Source organism: Mustelus asterias, unplaced genomic scaffold (assembly GCF_964213995.1).
Source record: "Mustelus asterias unplaced genomic scaffold, sMusAst1.hap1.1 HAP1_SCAFFOLD_63, whole genome shotgun sequence".
Classification (NCBI taxonomy): Eukaryota; Metazoa; Chordata; class Chondrichthyes; order Carcharhiniformes; family Triakidae; genus Mustelus; species Mustelus asterias.
Genome location: NW_027590128.1, coordinates 1,303,324 through 1,328,142, shown reverse-complemented (window position 1 = coordinate 1,328,142; position 24,819 = coordinate 1,303,324). Strand labels below are relative to the sequence as shown.

The 24,819-nt window shown below is 46.6% G+C and overlaps 4 protein-coding genes across 7 annotated transcripts in view; 3 read left to right on the top strand and 1 right to left on the bottom strand.

Annotated features, from left to right (window-relative positions):
* The window catches only part of LOC144483340 (uncharacterized), a 67,866-nt gene extending 47,421 nt beyond the window's left edge, over positions 1 to 20,445 (bottom strand). The window contains exon 1 of the mRNA XM_078202056.1: positions 19,130 to 20,445. Within this exon, the coding sequence (XP_078058182.1) occupies positions 19,130 to 20,032 (903 nt within the window). The 5' untranslated portion in view covers positions 20,033 to 20,445. The remainder of the gene's footprint in view (positions 1 to 19,129) is intronic.
* The window catches only part of LOC144483379 (uncharacterized), a 148,681-nt gene that overhangs the window by 36,063 nt on the left and 87,799 nt on the right, over positions 1 to 24,819 (top strand). The window lies entirely within an intron of this gene.
* On the top strand, positions 7,664 to 13,837 carry LOC144483381 (uncharacterized). Its single transcript, XM_078202102.1, has 2 exons — positions 7,664 to 7,773; positions 12,128 to 13,837. The coding sequence occupies exon 2, from the start codon at positions 12,479 to 12,481 to the stop codon at positions 13,151 to 13,153; it is 675 nt and encodes a 224-aa protein (XP_078058228.1). The 5' UTR covers positions 7,664 to 7,773; positions 12,128 to 12,478; the 3' UTR covers positions 13,154 to 13,837.
* Positions 21,136 to 24,303, top strand: LOC144483388 (uncharacterized). 4 transcript variants are annotated; one of them, XM_078202109.1, is made up of 2 exons: positions 21,136 to 21,335; positions 22,735 to 24,303. In XM_078202109.1, the coding sequence occupies exon 2, from the start codon at positions 23,036 to 23,038 to the stop codon at positions 23,471 to 23,473; it is 438 nt and encodes a 145-aa protein (XP_078058235.1). In that variant the 5' UTR covers positions 21,136 to 21,335; positions 22,735 to 23,035; the 3' UTR covers positions 23,474 to 24,303. The 4 variants fall into 4 exon arrangements, with proteins under 4 accessions (XP_078058235.1, XP_078058236.1, XP_078058237.1 ...); XM_078202110.1 differs by having other exon boundaries at positions 21,171 to 21,556; XM_078202111.1 differs by lacking the exon at positions 21,136 to 21,335 and adding an exon at positions 21,351 to 21,601.

Here is a 24,819-nt window from a genome sequence, read left to right as displayed (position 1 = left end):
TTCCATTGTGACGTCGGGGCTTCACTCTCCGATCACAATCCCTGCCGGCCTCCCACTTGCAGCCTCAATGGCGGCAGTCAGCCCGGGTCTAACACTACAAGCTGCCGCTCCATTTGGTACAAAGGGGGGGAACCGGGAAGTTCATTTCCGGGGTTTGGGTTTGAACAACATGTTTACAAAGCCTCTCGACCCACCCGCCACATTTATCATTCCCCGCACGCCGCCCTCTACCTCGTATTGATCTCGCTTCCAAACTAAAACCGGCCGTCCGTCGCCATTACCCGCAGTGATGTGGAGATGCCGGCGTTGGACTGGGGTAAACACAGCAACAAGTCAAACAACACCAGGTTAAAGTCCAACAGGTTTATCTGGTTCACCCGCACTGCGCATGCTTCAGGTCCCGCCCCTCATTCATTCCGATTGGTTGGAGGACCAGCCGCTCCCATTCGGTCCTCCAGTCCCGCCCCTCATTCACTCCGATTGGTTGGAGGACCAGCCGCTCCCGTTCGGTCCCCCAGCCCCGCCCCCTCTTCCTATTGGTCCGGAGCTGCCGTCAATCAGTCCCCGGGCATTGTGATGTGGAGCATGCGCAGTGTCATTGCTGTCCTTGGCGCTTGTTTGTCCCGGAGAAGCGGAGTCAGCGTTAGGCGGTGGCTGGGAGGATTTGGAAACACTTTGTGGATCCGCAAACCCTTCAGAATCATTGTCAGCTCCCTGGTTTGCAGCTGCGGGGCTTCTCCCTCCCTCCCTCCCGGGAACAGGCCCAGGTTAACGGCCCCATCCTGGCTCAGCCACTGGAGGATGGTTCACATCAGAGGATGGGGGAGGGGGACAATAAATAAGAGGTTACACTTTGGCCTCAAATCAATGAGGACTCTGATCTCTGGGAAGGAAGGAAACCCTGGGAGGTGGGCGGGGAGGATTCACAAACACCCGCTGGAGGTCCCAACACCCCCAGTAAGACCCATTGGTTTTATTGTCAGTCTGCAGACAGGAGCTGGAGAACTGAACCCAGACAGAGGAGAGGGAGGGAGAAAACTGGGAGTGGAGGAAAGAAATAGTGAGATGGGTTTGGATTTCAGCCCAGGGAGGAGGGAGAGTGTGTGGGACGGGGATTTACTGATTTGGGGGAACAAGAAAGGAAAAAATGTTCCAGAGAAACTAGAATTGTCTGTTCAGAGTTTGTATCGTGTTCTGACAGTGATAACTTTTCTAAACTGTTTTTACAGGATATTGGAAGTGAAAGATTGGCAGACAGAAAACTCAAACCGGACATCACATCTGACAAAGTCATTCAGTTCCTTCGGAGCTGAATATCATCGGTCTTTGAATATAGAAAGAGAAATATTTGTCTGTTCTGCCTGTGGGCAAATAAATTAAACATCAGTATGACCGGAAAAGCATCGAGACAAACACACACCCGAGTGAGAGTGTTCCAGTGAACTGAATGTGGAAAGAGCTTTAACCAGTTACACAGCCTGAAAAAACATCACAGTTCACAGCAGGGTGAAACTACGTGTATGTTGTGTGTGTGGATGTGGCTTGAACTGATCATCCAACCTGGAGAAACACAAGGGCACCATGGAGAAACCGTGGAAATGTGTGGAGTGCGGGAAAGGATTCGGTTTCCCATCACAACTGGAAGTTCATCGGCGCAGTCACACTGGGGAGAGGCCGTTCACCTGCCCTGTGTGTGGGAAGGGATTCACTCGCTCATCCCACATTGTGACACACCAACCTGTTCACACAGATGAGAGAATGTTTACATGTTCTGACTGTGAGAAGAGTTTTAAATGCAAAAAAGATCTGCTGGCGCACCAACGTATTCACACTGGGGAGAGACCATTCACCTGCTCTGTGTGGGAAAGGATTCATTCAGTCATCCCACCTGCAGACACATCAACTTGTTCACTCTGATAACAAACTTTTTAATTGTTCCCACTGTGCGAAGAGCTTTAAAAACAAAAAGGATCTGCTGACGCACCAATATACTCACAATGGGGAGAGGCCATTCACCTGCTGTGTGTGTGGGAAGGGATTCAGCCGTCCACCTGCCCTATTGAACCACCAGAGAATTCACACTGGGGAGAGGCCCTTCACCTGCTCAGACTGTGGGAAGGGATTCATTAATTCATCCAACCTTCTGATACACCAGCAGCTCCATACAGGGGATCGACCGTTCACCTGCTCTGAATGTGGGAAGAGATTCACCCGTTCATACAACCTTCTGACACACCAGCAGGTTCACAGTGAGGAGAGGCCATTCACTTGCTCCGTGTGTGGGAAGGGATTCACTCGTTCATCCAACCTATTGAATCACCAGCGAGTTCACACTGGGGAGAGGCCGTTCACCTGCTCCATGTGTGGGAAGGGATTCAGTCAGTCATCCAACCTGCTGACACATCAGAGAGTTCACAGTGGGGAGAGGCCATTTACCTGCTCTGTCTGTGGGAAGGGATTTTCTCATTTATCTTATCTTCTGAAACACCAGCGAGTTCACACTGGGGAGAGGCCATTCACCTGTAATGTCTGTGGAAAGGGATTTATTCAGTCATCCCACCTGCTAACACACCGGCGAGTTCACAAACGACTGCAAGGTTTGGATTCTACACTTATTGATGCTGTTAATCATATCCAGGTCTGAATCATGTTCTCTCTGACTTTTTTCTTCTGTTGAGGTTTGATATTCTGAATAAATGTGAAATAGACATTTGATTGAATCATTGTTGTAGATTTTTGTCTTTTCCATTTGAGTGTTTAACGTCACCAGGCTGGAGCTCAGAAAGGGCAATCTGAGGGAGGATCATACAGTAGGAACAGAACTTCATTCTAGACACAGTCCTTCAGGGTCTCGCTGAGAGGGTCACACAGCACTTTGGTCTTTTTCGTCACTTTTCACTGACAGCAAAGTCCCCGTGTGGGTGAATCCTGAGGTGTGTAAGAAATGTGTCCCAGTCGTTCTTTTCCATGGTTCAGAGCTCCCAGACACAGAACAGAAGCTCCTTTACAACTGTGTTTAGAGTCAGGAAGAACAACGGTGAATGCGGGAAACGTGCTGACAAAGATTGGTGTAAAACTGGGATCTATTCCTGACTGAGAGTGAAACGGCAGGTTTAGGTTTCCAGACTTAGAATGAAAAAAAGTGTAAAACATTTTAATGTGTGTGTGTCAGTCCTGGTTTATTGACCAGAAACTGGCGTCAAATAAATTGGTTGAAGTCTGCATTAAAGTAGCAGCTGGAGAAGTTCAAAGGACCCTGTTAACTGCTGGGACAATTAGACAACAATTTGATTCCCAGATAGAGAAGGAGCTGCAGTGTGTGTCCAAGAATTCTCAGTTTTGTTGATGTGTGCTTCCCATACACTATCCTATTAAATAAACCTCACTCCTATCAGCCTTTAACCATTATAAACAGAACAGAGAGAAGCTGAGCAGCATCAGAGCCCTGACTGACCATTTAAGAATGAGTGATGTGTTCAGCTGAAGTTTCCTGTTGGTAGTTTTCTGGGTGATCTCCTTATTTTGATCATTCTCAGTGACCCCTGGGTGTGAACCTGCTCTCCTCTCTTTTAGACATTCACTCACTCAACATCTCCTCTCTTTCAGAAACTCAATCACTTAACATCTCTCATCTCTCTAACACTCACTGAACATCTCTCTCTCTCTCTTTCTCCAGGCATTCACTCACACGTTACCTTCCATCTCTCTTACATTCTAACCTCGCTCCTCTCTCATTCACTTAACCTCTTCCCTCTCAGATACTGTGTTCATCACTTAATGTCTCTCTATCTTTCTTTCAAACACTCACTCATTTAACCTTCCTATTTCAGATCTGCTTAAACTTATTCATTGTTTTCTCTCTCTCGTTACCTCTCTCTGAAAAGGCACAAACAAACTTCATCTCTCTTCGCTGTCTGAGAAAACATCTAATTGATGGAGATTCAATCCTCTCTGTTTCTCTCTCCCACTTCCTCTGACAGGCCCTGACTCACTTTAAATCTCCTCTTTTCTAATAACCCTCTTTGGGAAAACTCATTTGTTCTCTAATTCCTCCTCATTTCTCCCAGTGATGACCCTCAGTCCATCTCCCAATTCAGTGAATGTGTTAAAAATCCAAATAATCTCCTTTCTTTATTGTTTAAAATGGGAATGGAGGTGACTGTAATGCTGAGAGCGGCAGCAATCTGTGTGGTTGTTCTTGATGCTGTCAGAGTGAGTTCACCCTCACAGGCAGGAAGACTGTTCACGGTGATAACATCAAACTGACGCCGGCTGTTTCATTCTCAGGTAACACAACTTCCTGTTTCTCTGCTGCCGGTTCAAAAACGCACATCTCACTTCTGAGCAGAAAATAAATCCAGGGACCACAATCTGGTGAGAACATCTGTCAATGTGACCTATATCTGTCCACAGAGTCAGGGCAGAGTCACACAGGTCACATTGTGGTGACATTTACAAATGAGCCAGTTATTTCTGTTCAGAGTTTCCATTCGCAGATATAACCAGCTGTGTCTGTGGATCAGTTACTGAGTTCCCTGTGCTCCCCACAGCTGGGAACTGATAGCCTGCTCCTTTATATTCCAGATCATTCTCTCTGTATTGCTTGTTTCCTCTGTTTCTCAGCTTTTATCTTTGACCACCTCATCTTTCTGCTTTTTAAAATCTCTCAATTTTTCTTTCTGTCTCTCCCTCTGTACCTCTCTCAGGCTCTGTGTGTTCCTATTTGATCAAGATGTTCAAAATCATGAAGAGTTTCTGATTGATTATGGAAGGAATGACAGGGAGAAAAGCAGAAAAACCCGGCAGGTCCAGCGGCATCTGTTCAGAGTTAACATTTTGAGTCCATATAATTCTTCAGGGCAGGAGAAACATGGGTTATCCATCTTAGGTTGGGGAATGTGCTGGGAGATTTAATAGAGGTGTTTAAAATGACAAATAATTTATGATAGTGTCAATGGAGAGAAATTATCTCCCAGGAGCACGAGGGTTTGTCGATGGAGAGAATCGATTTCCTCCGTGCAGGAAGGTCTGTAAGCAGAGGACACAGAGATTTAATTTAATTGACAACAGAACTGGAGGGGGTGATAAGGAGAATTTGTTACACAATAACTTCATATGATCTGGAATGCACTAACTGACAGGTGCTAGAAGCAAGTTTGATAGTAGCTTTCAAAGGGAATTGGATAAATACTTGCAGAGGATAAATTGGCAAAGTTATGGTGAATGGGATTAATTAGACAGTTCACTCATCCTTGTGACATTCTGAATGTTTCTCTCCTCAGGTTTTAATATTTGATCTTTTCGATTATAATGTGTCTCAAACAGAAGATTAAAATATTGGGTTTGATGAGCTGTCAGATCTCTTTCCTGTGTGTCTGTGTAACTTGAGAACTGGAGATAACCATGAGGAAGAACTGATTATTTTCAGTTCCTCTAACAGATACACCTCAGATATCAGAAATCCCTGGAGTTCCCCATGTCCTCATTATTCTCGCCTCGAGTATAACAGCTCTCAGTCAGGCCGAGTCAGTCACATGTCTCTGTCATGATGTTTCCACTTGTATTTTATCACTCACCTCCCAGTGACACTCACCACAACACAGACACCTTAAAATATCATTGTTCCCTTACACTTTGTCCTCCTATTATAATCAAATGTTTGTTGGGCCTCTTGTCTCCATTAATGTCAGATTACCTGCAGTTAAAATGACCTCAGAAACACTGAAACTGCAGTTGTAGAATACAGCAGAATTGGAATAACAGACAGGCTATTGTCTGATAATGACAGTGGCAGAGTAACACACACCGGAATCTAAATACATTATATCAATAGACCATGACTCACTCACACTATCAAATGAAACCGAAACTTTGGTTATGGTGCACGAGATACTGACTGTATTACCATTACATTGGATCCAATGCTGTGTTCGCTAACATACTGCAACGTGACTCTTATTATTTGAACAAACATTGTATTTGTTACACTCAGAGTAAGTCAGTGCTTTGCTGTGTTGTCTCTGTGCCCCATCTCCACTCTGATTGTATTGGAGCCTGTGTGTGTCATTGTTACACTGAGACTCTGTTATTGCTAATGTGGAGATGCCGGCGTTGGACTGGGGTAAACACAGTAAGAAGTTTAACAACACCAGGTTAAAGTCCAACAGGTTTATTTGGTAGAAAAAGCCACAAGCTTTCGGAGCCTTAAGCTCCTTCTTCAGGTGAGTGGGAATTCTGTTCACAAACAGGGCATATAAAGACACAAACTCAATTTACAGAATAGTGGTGGAATGCGAATACTTACAGCTAATCAAGTCTTAAAGGTACAAACAATGCGGTGGAGAGAGCATCAAGACAGGCTAAAGAGATGTGTATTGTCTCCAGACAGGACAGCCAGTGAGACTCTGCAAGTCCAGGCAAGCTGTGGGGAGTACAGATAGTGTGTCATGAACCCAATATCCCGGTTGAGGCCGTCCTCGTGTGCGGAACTTGGCTATCAGTTTCTGCTCAGCGACTCTGCGCTGTCATGTGTCGTGAAGGCAGCCTTGGAGAACGCTTACCCGAAGATCAGAGGCTGAATGCCCGTGACCGCTCAAGTGCTCCCCAACAGGAAGAGAACAGTCTTGCCTGGTGATTGTCGAGCGATGTTCATTCATCCGTTGTCGCAGTGTCTGCATGGTTTCCCCAATGTACCATGCCTCGGGACATACTTTCCTGCAGCGTATCAGGTAGACAACGTTGGCCGAGTTGCAAGAGTATGTACCGTGTACCTGGTGGATGGTGTTCTCACGTGAGATGATGGCATCTGTGTCGATGATCCGGCACGTGTTGCAGAGGTTGCTGTGGCAGGGTTGTGTGGTGTCGTGGTCACTGTTCTCCTGAAGGCTGGGTAGTTTGCTGCGGACAATGGTCTGTTTGAGGTTGTGCGGTTGTTTGAAGGCAAGAAGTGGGGGTGTGGGGATGGCCTTGGCGAGATGTTCGTCTTCATCAATGACATGTTGAAGGCTCCAGAGGAGATGCCGTAGCTTCTCCGCTCCGATGAAGTACTGGACGACGAAGGGTACTCTGTCCACCGTGTCCCGTGTTTGTCTTCTGAGGAGGTCGGTGCGGTTTTTCGCTGTGGCGCGTCGGAACTGTCGATCGATGAGTTGAGCGCTATATCCTGTTCTTATGAGGGCATCTTTCAGCGTCTGGAGGTGTCTGTTGCGATCCTCCTCATCCGAGCAGATCCTGTGTATACGGAGGGCTTGTCCGTAGGGGATGGCTTCTTTAACGTGTTTAGAGTGGAAGCTCTCCACTCACATTGTTTGTACCTTTAAGACTTGATTAGCTGCAAGGATTCGCATTCCAACCATTATTCATGTAAATTGAGTCTATGTCTTTATATGCTCTGTTTGTGAACAGAATTCCCACTCACCTGAAGAAGGGGCTTGAGGCTCCGAAAGCTTGTGTGACGTTTGCTACCAAATAGACCTGTTGGACTTTAACCTGGTGTTGTTAAACTTCTTACTGTTATTATTGGACAAGCAGCAAATCACCGTCACAATGCCCGGCTGATTGACGGCAGCGCGGACCAATGGGAAGAGGGGACAGTGCTGGAGGACCGACATGGAGCGGTCGGTCCTCCAACCAATCGGAGCGAACGAGGGGCGGGGCCAACTTTGACTCGAGCATGCGCAGTATGAGTAATGGCGATGGGAAACGGCTTTTGCTGTGGGCTCGGAAATCTGTTAGAGGTGACTGGAGGTACGGAGAGAGCAATGGATCGTCCAGGTGGGTGGAAACGCTGCATAAGCATGTTGTGTAAGCCGCAAACCGCGGAAGAGAACTTCCCGGACCCAGTTTGTACCGAGCAAGGCTGCAGCTCCTCGTGTTCGTCCAGGGTTAACGTTCGCCATCTTTATTGGGGGCAATAGGCAGCAGTGCGCACGTGCGGCCGCCATGTTTGTAGAGGGCAATGTTGTCAATCAGTGGGAGGGGCTTGTTCCCCAGTGCTCAGAATGGAGACAACTTGTCCATCAAACTGCATCAACCCTGAGTCCCAATGTCTTATTGATGAGGCAGAGCGGTGGCAGAGAAGGAAAAAGAAAGGAAAATAAAAACAATAAATGCTGGAAAATCTCAGCAGATCTGACAGCATCTGTGGAGAGAGAATAGAACCAACGTTTCGAGACTGGATGACCCATAGACAGAGCTTGTACACGTGTAAACAGAGCATGTAAACTTTGACACCTCCATGTACCCTTGTACACCTCAATCAATCTACTTTGCTCCAAGGAGAACAACCCCAAGTTATCCAGCCTAACATTGTCACTATAATTCCTCATCCCTGAAACCATTTTGATAAATCTCCTCTGCACCCTGTCAAGGAGCCTCACATCCTCCATAATGTGTGGTGTTCACTGGTTTGCACAGACCCAGGTATTCTGTGTTCCTGTCTGTGATCTCATCACATACTTACAATTGCACAGTGACATCACCCCCGCTCCCCGGGGATTTCCTCAACTGGGAGATTTTTCTCTGATGCCAATGCTTCTGATATCTTTCCAGCTGCAGGCTCCAGCAGGAGATTTTAATATTAAAATCAGTTAAATTGTTTCAGAGGTGAGTGTTTGTGACCATTCACGGGCGTGGGTTCTCGTCATAAACCAGCTGCTCGCCTCCATGCTGTGGTACCGGCTGGTCCCTTTGACCCCTCCCCCTGGCTTTGTCACCGATATCCAGAGAACCCTCGTGCGGTTCTTCTGGGGCAATCGACTGCACTGGGTCCCTGCAGTCTGCCCTCCTTGTTCTGTATCTCCCGCTTGAGGAGGGCGGACAAGGTCTGGTGTGCCTCCGCACTCAGATAGCGACCTTCCGCTAAAGGTACCTTTACGTTGAGCCCCCTCCACAGTGGTGTGCCATATTTCTTCTGCCACTGGCACGGCCTCAATTATGACGTGCAGCTCCTGCATATCGAACTGGGGCGTGCTTCGACCACCCTGCAGGAGTTGCCCATCTTTTACCAGGACCTCCTCACCGTCTGGAACACGGTCGCCTCGCGACACAGCTCTCCCCCGTCAGGAGTAGCAGCTCTCGTGCGAGAGCCGCTGCTCAGGAATCCGCTCCTCCAGCCGTATGACTTCAGGTGGCTGGCGGAGAGGAGGGCTGTGGACGCCGGGGTGACCAGAATCGGGGACGTGCTCGATGGCGGAGGAGCGGGCTGGATGGGCCCCCGCGTGCTGGCTGAGCGCGTGGGGACGACCGTCCGGCACGCGGCCAAAGCCATCCTAGACCTTAGGACGGTCGTGCTCGGCCCCGAAAGTGCACGCAAACTCGAGGCGGCGCAGGCGTGCGGTGGGATCCCGCCGGAGCGTTCCCCTGTTCGGACAGAATTCCACATTGGCCCAAAGCCTCAGCCCCCTCCCCTGGGTGAGGTGCCCCACAGCCTGAGCCGCCTCGCGGAAATGTCCTCCGTGCCTTTTCCTACCGCGCGGAGGCGTTTCCTGTGCGGGCTGCTGCTGCACACCCTCCACTACTGCTTCCTCGCCTGCCGCCCGGATACACCTTGGCGGGCCTTGTTTCCGTAGAGGTCCCTCTACGGAGGGATTGCCCCAATTACATCGGGGACCTGGGGTGAAGGGTGATGCATGCAGCAGTTCCGCACAACCGTAGGATTCACTGGTTCACGGGCTATGAAGCTTGCCCCTTCTGTGGCCTTGTGAAGTCCGTGGACCATGTCTATGTTTTGTGTCTTAGGTTGCACTTTCTTTTTGTTGGGGTCGGGATGGCGATCTCCTCGTGAACCTGCTCCTGGGCCTGGCGAAACGCGCCATTTACCGGTCCAGGCTGCGGGCGATCGAGGGGGCCGTCCATCCTGACTGTCTTCCCCTCTACCGCGGCTACGTTCACGGCCGGGTGTCCCTGGAGAGGGAGCATGCGGTGTCCACGGGCGCGGTTGACGCCTTCCGCGCCCACTGGGCACCGCAGGGGTTGGGGTGCGTTATCGACCCTAATAATCACATTTTAATTTGATGTTTTTAAGTTTCCTTTGTACTTTGATTTCTGTTCGGACTGTTCCCCCTCCTTTTGGGGAGCTGCCCCTTTTACTTTGTCCTGACTTAATCTGAGTTTGTTTATTTGTTTTGACCTAAAAGAGGCCAACATCTGTGAGTAACACACTTTCTTTTCTCCCCCTTTCCATTTCTTTTCTCATTCTGGGGGAAATTGGGGACTTGCAGCAACTGAAGGGAAAGGAAGTGAATCCAGGGAGGGTGCAGACTCTGGAAAGGTTGGCCCAGGTCTCCCTCTCTCTCTCTCTCTCTCTCTTAAAGACATTGATATAGAAACAGAGATGATAGGAGCAGGAGGAGGCCATTTGGCCCTTCGAGCCTGCTCCGCCATTCATTATGATCATGGCTGATCATCCAACTGAGTAGCCTAATCCTGCTTTTTCCCCATAACCTGTGATCCCATTCACCCCAAGTGCTTTATCCAGCCGCCTCTTGAATACATTCAATGTTTTGGCACCAACTACTTCCTGTGGTAATGAATTCCACAGGGTGACTACTCTTTGGGTGAAGAAATGTCTCCTCACCTCCGTCCTAAATGGTCTGCCCTGAATCATCAGACTGTGACCCCCGGTTCTGGACTCCATCGGGAACATCCTCCCTGCATCTATCCTGTCTCGACCTGTTAGAATTTTATAAGTCTCTTTGAGACTCCCCCCTCATTCATCTGAACTCCAACGAAAACAATTCTAACCTGGGCAATCTCTCCTCATACATCAGTCCCGCCATTCCCTGAATCAGCCTGGTAAACATCCTTTGCTCCCTCAGCTTGACACATTTATTTGTCTGTCTAAAAGGATGGTCTTTTTCCTAATGTTCATAATTAAAGGGCAGCTTTCCCCAGGAGATGGCTGACATTTAAGGGGACAGAACGTTAATATAGGACAGAGATCTGTCTAGTGTTATTATATGGTACCCAGATTAGATATATTATTTATGTTTCTGTAATAAAATACTTTTATTATTAGTTCTTGCATTGTAATATAATCCTGTAGCAATGTTATACATTTCCAGTCATAAAGTCATTACAGCACAGAAGGAATCCATTCGGTAACTCGAGTCCATGCTGACTCTCTGTATAACATTCCAGTCCCATTCCCACTCGATATCCTCACTCTCCTGAAAGTTTATTTCCTTCAAATGCCCAACCACTTTCATTTTTAAATAGAATCCATAGATATGGATGGAGAGTTACAACTTTTTGGGAATGAAATAGGAAAGAATGTTCCATAGAAACTAGAATTGTCTGCTCTGAATTTCTATCCTATACTGAATGTGATGACTTTTGCAAACTCATTTCATAGGATATTGAATGAGGAATCAAAGGCAAAAATCTCAACCGTCACATCCAAACAGAGTCATATTCCTTGGGATCTGAATATCTTGTAATATGGAACTGTAGCTCCGTTATATATTTCAAGACATCTCTTCCCTCAGAGGGTTGTTAGTCTTTTGGATTTCTCTTCCACAGGGACCAGTGGAGGCTGAGGATCATTGAATATATTCCAGTTAGACAGATCTTTGACTGACAATGGTGTCAAGAGTTATGGGGAACAGACAAGAAGATGGAGCAAAAGCTAATATGTGAGGGGATTTCTTCACTCAAGGATGTGCTAAAGCTTTGGAATTCTCAACCCTTGAGGACAGTGAAGCCTCAGTCATCAACTATTTTCAAGAGAGAGATTGATTGGTTTCTGGATATTGAAGATATCAAGGGATATGGGTTTAGTGTGGGGAGAATGATGCTGAGGTAGATGAACGAATTATCTCATTGAATAGTTTAAAAGGCTCGATGAGCCAAATGGCCGACTGCAGCTCCTATTTGTTATGGTCTCTGTGTCCAGGACAGGAAGCAGTGAGCATGGATCTGTCAATCAGCCTCAATCAGCACCTTCAGGAGAATTGGGAGGGTGAATATTAGATACAGCAGAGTGAGAATGGAGGGAGAGTGTGTGGGATGGAGATTTACAGCTTTTTAGGACTGAAATAGGAAAGAATGTTCGATAGAAACTAGAATTGTCTGTTCTGAATTTCTATCCTGCACTGACACTGATGACTTTTGTAAACTCATTTTCCAGGATACTGAAAGAGGAATCACAGACTGAAATCTCAAACTTCACGTCTAGATCTGACAGACTCATATTCCTTGGGAGCTGAATATCATCGGCCTTTGAATCTAGAAGGAGAAATGATTGTCCGGTCTGTTGATTTGAAAAGATTTCAAACATCAGTGTGACTGGAAAAGCAGCAACACACTGTCACACTCGAGTGAGAGTGTTCCAGTGCACTGACTAAAGAGCTTTAACCAGTTACACAGCCTGAATAAATATCACACCATTCACAGCAGGGAGAGACTGTACTCGTGTTCTGTGTGTGGACGAGGCTTCGACTGATTGGTAACCCAAGGGAGAGGCAAGGACACCTGCACCATGGAGAAACCATGGAAATGTGTGGACTGTGGGAAGAGATACAGATACCCGTCTGAGCTGGAAGTTCATCGGCGCAACCACACTGGGGAGAGGCCGTTCACCTGCTCTCAGTGTGGGGAGGGATTCACTCAGTCATCCAGCCTGCAGAGACACCAGCGAGTTCACACTGGGGAGAGACCGTTCACGTGTTCTCAGTGTGGGAAGGGATTCACTTGTTCAACCCACCTGCGGAGGCACCAGCGAGTTCACACGGCAGAGAGACCATTTACATGTCCTCAGTGTGGGAAGGGATTCACTTGTTCATCCCACCTGCAGACACACCAGCGAGTTCACACTGGGGAGAGGCCATTCAGCTGCTCTCATTGTGGGAAGGGATTCACTCAGTTATCCAACCTGCGGAAACACCAGCGAGTTCACACTGGGGAGACGCCATTCAGCTGCCCTCAGTGTGGGGAGGGATTCACTTGTTCATCCAGCCTGCGGAGGCACCAGCGAGTTCACACTGGGGAGAGACCATTCACCTGCTCTGATTGTGGCAAGGGATTCAGTCAATCATCCAACCTGGTAAAGCACCAGCGAATTCACACTGGGGACAGGCCATTCACCTGCTCCGTGTGTGGGAAGGGATTCACTCAGTCACCTCACCTGCTGAAACACCATCATGTTCACGAGTGACTGCAAGGACTGAATTTTGCTGTTCATCACATCGAGGTCCCAACCATTTTCATCGGTGTCTGTTTCTGCTGATGTTAATAAACCCTGGCCCAGTTGTAAGATTTGTATTGTGGATTGTCTTGTCTGAGTCCTGAACTCGGAAATAAAAACAAGAAGTGCTGTAAAAACTCAGCAGGTCTGACAGCATCTCTGGAGAGAGAAACAGAACTAATGTTTTGACACTGAAGAAGAGTCACATTCAACTGGAAACATTAATTGTTCCTGACTTTACAGATTCTGTCAGACTTACTGAGATTTTGCAGCAACTTCTGCTTTTAGAATGACGGTGAATGCTGGATACATGAATCAGAGACTGGTGTAAAACTGGGATCTGCTCCTAAATCAAAGTGAAACAGCAGGTTAAAGTTTCCAGTCTGAAAAGTACTATGGTTGTTATACTATATATACCATTTTAAGGCTGGTTTTAACTCATTTAAAATAAACCTGTTTAAAATATATTTGTTAAAGTCAGTATTAAAATACGAGTTGGATGAGTTCACAGGAGCTTGTTAACCGCTGGGACAATTATTCAACAAACATTGTCTGTCCAGATAGAGAAGAAGCTGCAGTTTGTTTGCAGGAATTCCCTGTTTTATTGATGTGTGTGTGTTAGACATCAGGATAACTAAAAATACACAAACCTGGACATCAATGGTGATCTGATTGACAGTTACTCTGGGAATCACTCCCACTGTGAAACTTCAGCACTGACACTGCTGAATGTTGTCGGCTCAGGGAGTGGGGCCTCCAGGAGTGGCCTGTAAAAAAGCTGGGTTTCAGTATCCTGACTAATATATGGTGAGGAACCAGAAAAATCCTTACTGAGGAACTGCCTGGGGTTTTACCAGTGTAGGTTCAGGGGCGAATGATTCCTGACTCCCTGAAATGTCTGATATTGAACCCAGTTTGGAACAAGATTCATTCAGTTTCCAGGAGAATAGAGACAAATATCACCCACAACTGAGAGAGAGAAAAACAGCCACCTTGATCAATGACTTGGATGAAGCCAGAATTGATGATACAAAGATAGGTAGAAAAGCAAGTTGTGAGGTTATTACAAAAAATCTGTAAGGGGCACAGATAAGTTACCTGAATGGACAGAAAAATGGCAGATGGAGTATAGTGCGGGAAAGTGGGAGCTTTTCCACTTTGGCAGGAAGAATAGAGAAGCAAAAAATTGTTTAAATATACAGAAACTGAAGAATACTGCCGTAGAGAGGAATCTGGGTGTCCTTGTACATGAATCGTGAAAAAATAGGATGAAGGTACAGCAAGTAAAGAAGGCGGCAAATGGAGTGTTGGACTTTACTGCAAGGGGGTGGAGTTTGAAAAATGGAACTTGCTGCACCTACACAGAACATTGCTGAGATAGCAGCTGGAATACTGTGTACGGTTCTGGTCTCCCTACTTATGGAATGACATGCTTTCATTGGAATGAGTTCAGAGAAAGTTCACCAGGCCCATTCCTAAGATGAAGGTGTTGCCTTTTGAGGAAAGGTTGTGAAGGTGTAGGGGAGAATTCTCCCATCCCACCCACCACAGGAATCGTAGCAGGCCAGGGGGTGGACCACACAAAGGTCCTTTGACCTCGGGGCAAGTGATGCCGCAGAATCCAACTCGTCTTTTGGGGAAGGGTTGCACCTATACTCATTGGGTTTGGAAGAATGAGCAGTGAACATTCTGAAACATATAAGATTCTCATGGACAGTTGACAGGCGAGAGGCCAAGAGGATGATTCATGAAGGAGTCTTGAACTTGGTGCCACAGATCTACAAGGAAGCCAAGTGTATTCTTTTCGCCCTTCCAGACACCAATACTTTATCCTCCGTTTTAGTCAGGTTAGTCAGAGGTTTAGTCAGGTGTGGTGAAAGCTTCAACCAATCATCTGGCCTTTTGGAACATAATTGCAGTCACAGGGAGATGCCATGGAAATGTGGGGATTGTGGGAAGAACATAAGAACTAGGAGCAGGAGTAGGCCATCTGGCCCCTCGAGCCCTCATGGCTGATCTTTTTGTGGACTCAGCTCCACTTACACACCCGCTCACCATAACCCTTAATTCCTTTACTGTTTAATAATTTATCTATCCTTGCCTTAAAAACATTCAATGAGGTAGCCTCAACTGCTTCACTGGGCAGGGAATTCCACAGATTCGCAACCCATTGTGTGAAGAAGTTCCTCCTCAACTCAGTCCTAAATCTGCTTCCCCTTATTTTGAGGCTATGCCCCCTAGTTCTAGTTTCACCCGCCAGTGGAAACAACTTCCCTGCTTCTATCTTATCTATTCCCTTCATAATCTTATATGTTTCTATAAGATCTCCCCTCATTCTTCTGAAATCCAATGAGTATAGGCCCAGTCTATTCAGTTTCTCCTCATAAGCCAACCCTCTCAACTCCGGAATCAACCTCGTGAATCTCCTCTGCACCCCCTCCAGTGCCAGTATATCCTTTCTCAAGTAAGGAGACCAAAACTGTACACAGTACTCCAGGTGTGGCCTCACCAGCACCTTCTACAGCTGCAATAATCTTGCTGTTTTTAAACTCCATCCCTCTAGCAATGAAGGACAAAATTCCATTTGCCTTCTTAATTACCTGTTGCACCTGCAAACCAACTCTTTGAGATTCCTGCACAAGGACACCCAGGTCCCTCTGCACAGCAGCATGCTGCAATTTTTTCCCATTTAAATAATAGTCCATTTTGCTGTTATTCCTACCAAAATGGATGACCTCACATTTACCAACATTGTGCTCCATCTGCCAGACCCTCGCCCACTCACTTAGATTATCTATATCCCTTTGCAGACTTTCAGCGTCCTCTGCACACTTAGCTCTTAGTGTCATCTGCGAATTTTGACACACTACACTTGGTCCCCACCTCCAAATCATCGATGTAAATCGTAAACAATTGCGGTCCCAACACTGATCCCTGAGGCACACCACTAGTCACTGATCGCCAACCAGAAAAACACCCATTTACCCCCACTCTTTGCTTTCTGTTAGTTAACCAATCCTCTATCCATGCTAATACATTACCCGTAACACTGTGCACCTTTATCTTATGTAGCAGTCTTTGGTGCGGCACCTTGTCAAATGCCTTCTGGAAATCCAGATACACCACATCCACAGGTTCCCCATTGTCCACTGCACATGTAATGTTCTCAAAGAATTCCACCAAATTAGTCAAACATGACCTGCCCTTCATGAACCCATGCTGCGTCTTACCAATGGGACAATTTATATCCAGATGTCTCGCTATTTTTTCCCTGATGATAGATCCAAGCGTTTTCCCTCCGACAGAAGTTAAGCTAACCAGCCTATAGTTACCTGCCTTTTGTCTACCTCCTTTTTTAAATGTTTGTGATTTTGTGAAACCTGTTTTTGTTGTCTGAGCTGACTGGAATTAGAGCCAGAGCAGGAGTAATCCAGGGGAATGATTTGGAGGTAAAGCAAAATCCAGCAGATGCTGGAGTTCTGAAAAGAACCGACCTGCTGAGTTTATCCAGCATTTTCTCTATTTATTATAATGCTTTTGGGACCTGGGTTTGAATCCCACCACGTTTCAATAAAAATATTGATGAGCATGAATTAATTGTTGTAAAAACACACCTGGTTCTCTAATGCCCTTTAAGGAAGGAAATCTGCCGCCCTGATCCAGTCTAACCGACATGTGACTGGATTCACAAACAATTCAAGGGCTGACTGGGTAAACAGGGAATGTCACCATCAGAAAAACAGAGCCCCCTTGAGGGCAGAAGGGTTAGGACAGGTTATGGAGAAGGTTAAAACTGTCATCATTGAGAACAACACAGACTTTAACGGAACAACTTGTCCCAAACACGATCTCTTGTAGTTAGTGTGGCAGGGTGTGGTGAATCAGGTTTAAAAAGAGTCAAATTATATATGTTTTCTAGTTTGGACAACCACATTTAAATCTGGGACTCGGATGAGGATATGAATTGGTGTTTGGTGGTAAGATCTAAATGTGTGTATTACGCCGTGAAGCCTTAAACCCAGAGTGAGAATATTTCAAACCAGGGTTCAAAATGAACGGCTGTGGATGGTGAATTCACTCTCAAAGGAAAACAAAGAAAATTACAGCACAGGAACACCCCCTTTGGCCCTCCAAGCCTGCACCAACCACGCTGCCCGACTGAACTGAAACCCCCTACCCTTCTGGGGACCATATCCCTCCATTCCCATCCTATTCATGTATTTGTCAAGATGCCCCTTAAAAGTCACTATCATATCTGCTTCCACTACTTCCCCCGGCAGCGAGTTCCAGGCACCCACCACCCTCTGGGTAAAAAACCTGCCTCCTTTAAACCTTGCCCCTTAAACCTATGCCCCCTAGTAATTGACTCTTCTGCCCTGGGAAAAAGCTTCTGACTATCCACTCTGCCCAGCCCCTCACAATCTTGTAGACTTCTATCAGATCGCCCTCAACCTGTGTCGTTCCAGTGAGAACAAACCAAGTTTCTCCAACCTCTCCTCATAGCTAATGCCCTCCATGCCAGGCAACATTCTGGTAGATCTTTTCTGTACCCTCTCCACCCTCTCCAAAGCCTCCACATCCTTCTGGTAGTGCGGCGACCAGAACTGAACACTATATTCCAAGTGTGGCCGAACTAAGGTTCTATAAAACTGCAACATGACTTGCCAAAAGGCCCGCAGAAATTCTGTCTTGGGAGGAACTACTGGAAGAAATAAATCATCCTGTACATGGGAGAGACAGAAACTGTGAGGACCATCTCCTCCAATCACAGATTCTGTCTCTCCCGATGTTGCTACATCTGCAGAGACAGAGTCTCAAACTGGAGGAACAGCTTTGCCACCTATTTTGAGAAAAGACTCAGCAGCCGATCTGTGATGTGTGGAGGAGTTGTGTCTTCCTGCTACAGAACTAGTTTCATAGCAGTGTGAGCCTCAAAAGGAATGATCCAACCATCGGCAGACCTTTCCCCATTCTGCTGAACAAGTCTCGATTATTTTTATATATCTCAGAAGGTGGGGTTTACAGCTCAGGAATTTGAGTAACCAGATATTGTGAACGTACTTACAATCACTTGGGTCGTCACATTAGAAATTGAGATACATTCATCCAGGTTCATATTCTAAACTGCTTTTATTTGCAGTTTAACATTCACAGACAACATACAAAATCCCCGGTCAGAGCTGATCTCAGCTGGTGTAGTGAGGTTATTGATGGGTTATTGATGTAAATCCACACACAATGAAGATCAGAATCGGGAGAGATTTTTCCTGCTCCACTGTCTGAACCAATAAACATCTGATTCAGTTTCCTTGTGTCAAATAGTTAGAATTCTCATTTTGGAAAGAGAGTATGGGAGTATTTTTAAAGTAAATTAACAAAACATATCATTCATAGATTCCAATTTAAAAGTTTTAATATATACACAGTCTTCAGTATTTGTGCTATCTTATTCAAAGAAGTAAACTAACAGAAACACAAAAGGTAATGTTACTACGTGACTACATCACTAATAAAGGAGTTACTGAGAATGGAAAACGATGCCCTGGAAACCAAAAAATAGCCCTTAAAAATCAAAGAGTAGCTTTCCAGAAAATCTCAATACAAGCATTGAAAATAAATACTTTGTGCCCTGCAGATGGATCTTTCAGAGAATGAATTGTAGATTTTGCCCAAAGATCAAATTAGAATTGAAGCAAAAGTTCTTAACTTTATTCTAAACAGGTTCCTGTTGAGAGTTCTTCAATTAAGGGGGAAGATCACTGGTGGTGCTTTTAAAAAGTGACATTGCAGCCCTGAAAATCAGTGACACTTCCAGAATATTAAATTCCAGCTAGTTATAGGGTTTGTTAACATCAGCAGAAATAAAATATTGTCAGACTGTCAATACTGAACAGCAGCAAAAACAGCAAAATCCAACCCCTGCAGTCACTTGTGAACTTGTTGATGTCTCAGGAGCCATTGTGACTGAGTGAATCCCTTCCCACACACAGAGCAGTTGAATGGCCTCTTAGTGTGAGTGCGTTGGTGAGCCAGCAGGTTGAAAGACTTTGCGAATCCCTTCCCACACATGGAGCAAGTGAATGGCCTCTCCCCTGTGTGAACTCGCTGGTGAGCAGAGAGGTTGGATGACCGATTGAATCCCTTCCCACACACGGAGCATGTGAATGGTCTTTCTGCAGTGTGAGTGCGTCGGTGAGCACTGAGGTTGGATGACTGCCTGAAATTCTTTCCACAGTCAGTGCAGCGGAATGGCTTCTCTTCAGTGTGAATTTTCTGGTGTCTCAGCAGACTGGGTAAAACTGTGAATCCCTTTCCACACAAAAAGCAAGTAAACGGTCTCTCCCCAGTGTGAATTCGCTGGTGTGCAATGAGGGAGGATGCCTGTCTGAAACTCCGTCCACAGTCAGTGCAGCTGAATGGCTTCTCCTCAATGTGAACTCGCTGGTGTGACAGTAAGTGGGATGACCCAGTGAATCCCTTCCCACAGTCGGAGCAGGTGAACGGCCTCTCCCCAGTATGAACTCGCTGGTGTGACAGCAGGTGGAATGACTGAGTGAATCCCTTCCCACACACGGAGCAGATGAATGGTCTCTCCCCGGTGTGAGTGCGTTGGTGCACAGTGAGTGCTGAAGAATGCCTGAACCTCTTCCCACAGGAGGTGCAGGTGAATGGCTTTTCCTCAGTGTGAATTCTCTGGTGAGACCAAAGGCCAGATGACTGAATGAATCCCTCCCCACAGACAGAACAGGTGAACGGTCTCTCACCAGTGTGACTGCGCCGATGATTTTCCAGCAGGGAAGGGTAACTGAATCCTTTCCCACAGTCCCCACATTTCCACGGTTTCTCCATGGTGCTGGTGTCCTTATGTTTCTCCAGGTTAAACGATCAGTTGAAGCCTCATCCACAGACAGAACACGTGTACAGTTTTTCCTTGCTGTGAATGGTGTGATGTTTTTTAAGGCTGCGTAACTGGATAAAGCTCTTTCCACAGTCAACTCACTGAAACACTCTCACTCGGGTGTGCGTGTATCTTGGTGCTTTTTCAGTCACACTGATGTTTGAAATCTTCTCCTCCAGACAGAAGACAAACATTTCTCCTTCCACATTCAAAGTCTGAGGATATTTAAGTCCAAGTGAATCGAGACTCTGTCTGATTTTGATGTGATGTTTCTTCACCTCACCTGTAAAAGGAGTTTACAAAATTAATCACTGTCAGTCCAGGATAGAAATTTTGAACAGACAATTCTAATTCTCTGGAACATTTCTTCCTCTCTTGCTCCCCAAATCAATAAATTCCTGTCCCACAAATTCTCCCTCCTCCCTTGGCTTAAATCCAAACCCATCTCACCATTTATTTCCTCCACTCCCAGTTTTCTCCCTCCCTCTCCTCTGTCTGGGTTCAGTTCTCCAGCTCCTGTCTGCAGACTGACAATAAAACCAATGGGTCTTATTGGGGGTGTTGGGGCCTCCAGCGGGTGTTTGTGAATCCTCCCCGCCCACCTCCCAGGGTTTCCTTCCTTCCCAGAGATCAGAGTCCTCATTGATTTGAGGCCAAAGTGTAACCTCTTATTTATTGTCCCCCTCCCCCATCCTCTGATGTGAACCATCCTCCAGTGGCTGAGCCAGGATGGGGCCGTTAACCTGGGCCTGTTCCCGGGAGGGAGGGAGGGAGAAGCCCCGCAGCTGCAAACCAGGGAGCTGACAATGATTCTGAAGGGTTTGCGGATCCACAAAGTGTTTCCAAATCCTCCCAGTCACCGCCTAACGCTGACTCCGCTTCTCCGGGACAAACAAGCGCCAAGGACAGCAATGACACTGCGCATGCTCCACATCACAATGCCCGGGCACTGATTGACGGCAGCTCCGGACCAATAGGAAGAGGGGGCGGTGCTGGAGGACCGAGCGGGAGCGGCTGGTCCTCCAACCAATCAGTGTGAATGAGGGGCGGGGCTGGAGCAAATATTTCAGCACCGGGTGAAGCGCTGGAGCCGGCGGTTGGAGATTGGGGAGGATCCGCAAACCCTTCAGAATCATTGTCAGCTCCCTGGTTTGCAGCTGCGGGGCTTCTCCCTCCCTCCCTCCCGGGAACAGGCCCAGGTTAACGGCCCCATCCTGGTTGGAGCTGGAGCATGCGCAGTGCCTGCGGCAGACGGTAAGGAGCTCGAGCGAGCGGGTTTTAAATGGAGATTTTTACAAAGACCGAGTGCAGATCCAGAGCCTGAAATAAAACCGGAAACGTAAATGGAGTTTGCGGGTGGATGGTGAAGCTTTATAAACACCCGGTGTCGGCCACAGTCCCTCAATTTGCGAAGCAAATTCCTCAGACCTTCTGATGGTTTCAGGCCGGAGTTCAAATCCGCCATCTTTATAAAGGTCCGTGTACTGCAAAGCGCATGCGCATCCGCCATCTTTATTGAGGTAAATTGGAACAACGCATGCGCAGCCACCGTATTTGTTGAGGGTGAAACCAAATGAATAACCCACGGGAACAAAAAAAATCAGAGTTTGATTTCATAACAAAATCGATGTGTTGTTGTAAAACCGGAAGTTAGGGTTACAGCCAACAACAACTTCTATTTATATAACACCATTAATATCAGCGTGGTTAGCACTGCTGCCTCACAGCTCCAGGGACCCAGTTTCGATCCCAGCCTTGGGTCACTGTCTGTGCGGAGTTTGCACGTTATCCCTGTGACTGTGTGGGTTTCCTCTGGGTGCTCCGGTTTCCTCCCACCGCCCAAAGATGTGACGTTTAGGGGAATTGGCCATGCTATATTGCCCCTTCGTGTCCAAAGATGTGCGGGTAAGGGGGATTAGTGGGGTACAGATCAGGGGTAAAATATTCAGAGTCAGTGTAGACTTGATGGGCTAAATGGTTTCCTTCTGCACTGTAGGAATTCTTTGAGAAGTCATCCTTGTGCACTGAAGGTCTAGTCACTAATGGTGGAGTGATTAAAATAGGGAATGTGCAGGAAACCAGAATCAGCACAGTGTTAGAGGTGATTCCAGAGATAGGAACAGGCCTTGGAGTGATTTGTACAAATTAGTTGTAAGGATGCATGAAAAATACGCATTTCATTTGGATCTCATAGAATTCTACAGTGCAGAGGGAGGCCATTTGGCCCATTGAGTCTGCACTGACCACAATCCCACCCAGGCCCTATCCCCATTACCACATGCATTTATCCTAGCTAGCCCCCCTGACACTCGGGTAATTTAGCATAGCCAATCTATCTAACCCGCGCATGTTTGGACTGTGGGAGGAAACCACAGCACCTGCAGGAAACCCATGCAGACACGGGAGAACATGCAAACTCCACACAGTCAGTGACCCAAGCTGGGAATCAAATCGGGTCACTGGGGCTGTGAGGCACAGGGCTAACCACTGCGCCACCATGCCGCCCTCTGCTCAGGGAAGAGGGAGAGTGTATGGGACAGATTTACTGTTTTGGGGAACAAGAGCAGAAAAGTTGTTCCTTAGAAATTAGACTTGTCTGATCAGAATTTCTATCCTGGACTGACAGTAGTTTTGTAAACTTCTTCTTTTGCAGGATATTTGATGGGGAAGATTTACAGTCAGAAAAATTGAATCAAGATTTAACAGTCGCTCAATTCACCAGCACCTGAACACGATCAGCCTTTGAATGTGGAGTGCGGGAAAAGATTTCAAACATCAGTGTGACTGGAAAAGCACTGAGACAGACACACACCCGAGTGAGAGTTTTCCAGTGAACTGACTGTGGAAAGAGCTTTAACCAGTTACACAGCCTGAGAAAACATCACACCATTCATAGCAATGTGAATCTGTGCATGTGTTCTGTGTGTGGACGAGGCTCCAACTAATCACTCAATATGGAGAGACATGATGATACTGACATCATAGAGAAACCGTGGATATGTGGGGACTGTGGGAAAGCATTCACTTGCCCATCCAAACTGGAAACTCATCGACGCACCCACACAGGGGAGAGACCCTTCACGTGTCCCGTGTGTTGGAAGGAATTTACTCAATCATCCTGCCTAACATTACACCAGCGAGTTCACACTGGAGAGAGACCATACACTTGCTCTGTGTGTGGGAAGGGATTCGTCCAGATGTATAACCTACAATTACACAGGAGAGTTCACACTGGAGAGAGGCCATTCACCTGCTCCGTGTGTGGGAAGCGATTCATTAATTCATCCAACCTTGTGACACACCAGCGAGTTCACACTGAGGAGAGGCCGTTCAGCTGCACTGACTGTGGAAAGAGCTTCAGATATTCATCCAGCCTCAAAGCACATCAGTGACTTCACACTGGGGAGAGACCATTCACCTGCTCAGAGTGTGGGAAGGGATTCACTACCTCCTCCCGCCTGGTGACACACCAGCGACTTCACGAGTGAGTGCAGGGAGTGGATTCTGCTGTACCTGCTGCTGTTAATCACATCCAGGAGTGAGCCACATTCATTCTGACATTTGAGGTTTGTTTCTGCTGATAATAATCCCTGTAGCAGGGCTGGAGTTTAATATTCTCGATCGAGAGCTGATTGTGTTTTCAGGGTTGCCATTTCCCTTTAAGAACCACTGTCTGTGACCTTTCCCCATCATTCAGGAACTCTCGTCACCGATTCTTCACAGTACAGAAAGAGGCCATTCAGCCCATCAAGTCTGCACTGGCTCACTGAAAGAGCCGAATCCCATTCCCCTGCCATACCCCTGTAACCTTGCACACTCTTTCTTTTCAGATAACAATCCAATTCTCTTTTGAGTACCTTGATCAAACCTGCCTCCACTGCTCTCACAGGAAGTTTATTCCAGACTCCAACCACCCACTAGGTGAAAATAATTTTCCTCACATCACTTTGACTCTGTTTTCCCCATTAACGTAGGTCTGTGCCCTCTAGTTCTTGATGTTCTCTTGGTGGGAACATTTTCTCACTATTTCACCTGCCCAATTCCTCAGGATCTTGAGTACCTGTATCAATCTCCTCTCGACCATCTTCAATCAGACAATTAACATTTATTTCTTCGGATGTTAATCTCTAACTGACCTGGAACTTAATATTCTGAAATCTGTTAAATAAATCAGCTTTGTTTCAAACACACGGTGTGTTAAATCCTTGATTTCTCCAGGATAAGAGATTAATTGATGTCCTGTTACTGACTGTTCTGTTTTTTGGATCTTTTCTCCTTTCTAACTTTAGATTATTTCAGTCTCAGACCTTCAGTTACACTCATTTTTTAAAATTTGATTTATTATTGTCACATGTATTCGCATAAAGTGAAAAGTATTGTTTCTTATCATGGACAAGTCCCAGCTCCCGATACCTTTCAGAGTGTCTCTCCCAGCCTTGAGATCCAGGGAAGTTTTCAATATTTAAAAACACAAAATACTGGAAATTATAATCCATACTTTTCCAAGTGTCAGTTGATTGTGTCCCAGATTATTGGCTTTTCCCCACTGCTGATGTTAAGCTGATTGTTCTGTAATTGCTGTGTTTTTGAACAGGGATGTAACATTTACATTCTCTGTCCTTTGTCACTACGACTCGATAAGGATTGGAAGGTTGTGGCCAGAGCCTCCACAAGCTCCATGTGAAGGACAGTGTGTCAGAGTGCAGCAGTCCCTCAATGTCAGACTGCAGTGTCAGCC

Excerpts from the sequence above, each read along its gene's own strand:
- LOC144483381 (XM_078202102.1), top strand. The coding sequence starts at position 12,479 with ATGGAGAAACCATGGAAATGTGTGGACTGTGGGAAGAGATACAGATAC.
- LOC144483388 (XM_078202109.1), top strand. The coding sequence starts at position 23,036 with ATGGAGAGACATGATGATACTGACATCATAGAGAAACCGTGGATATGT.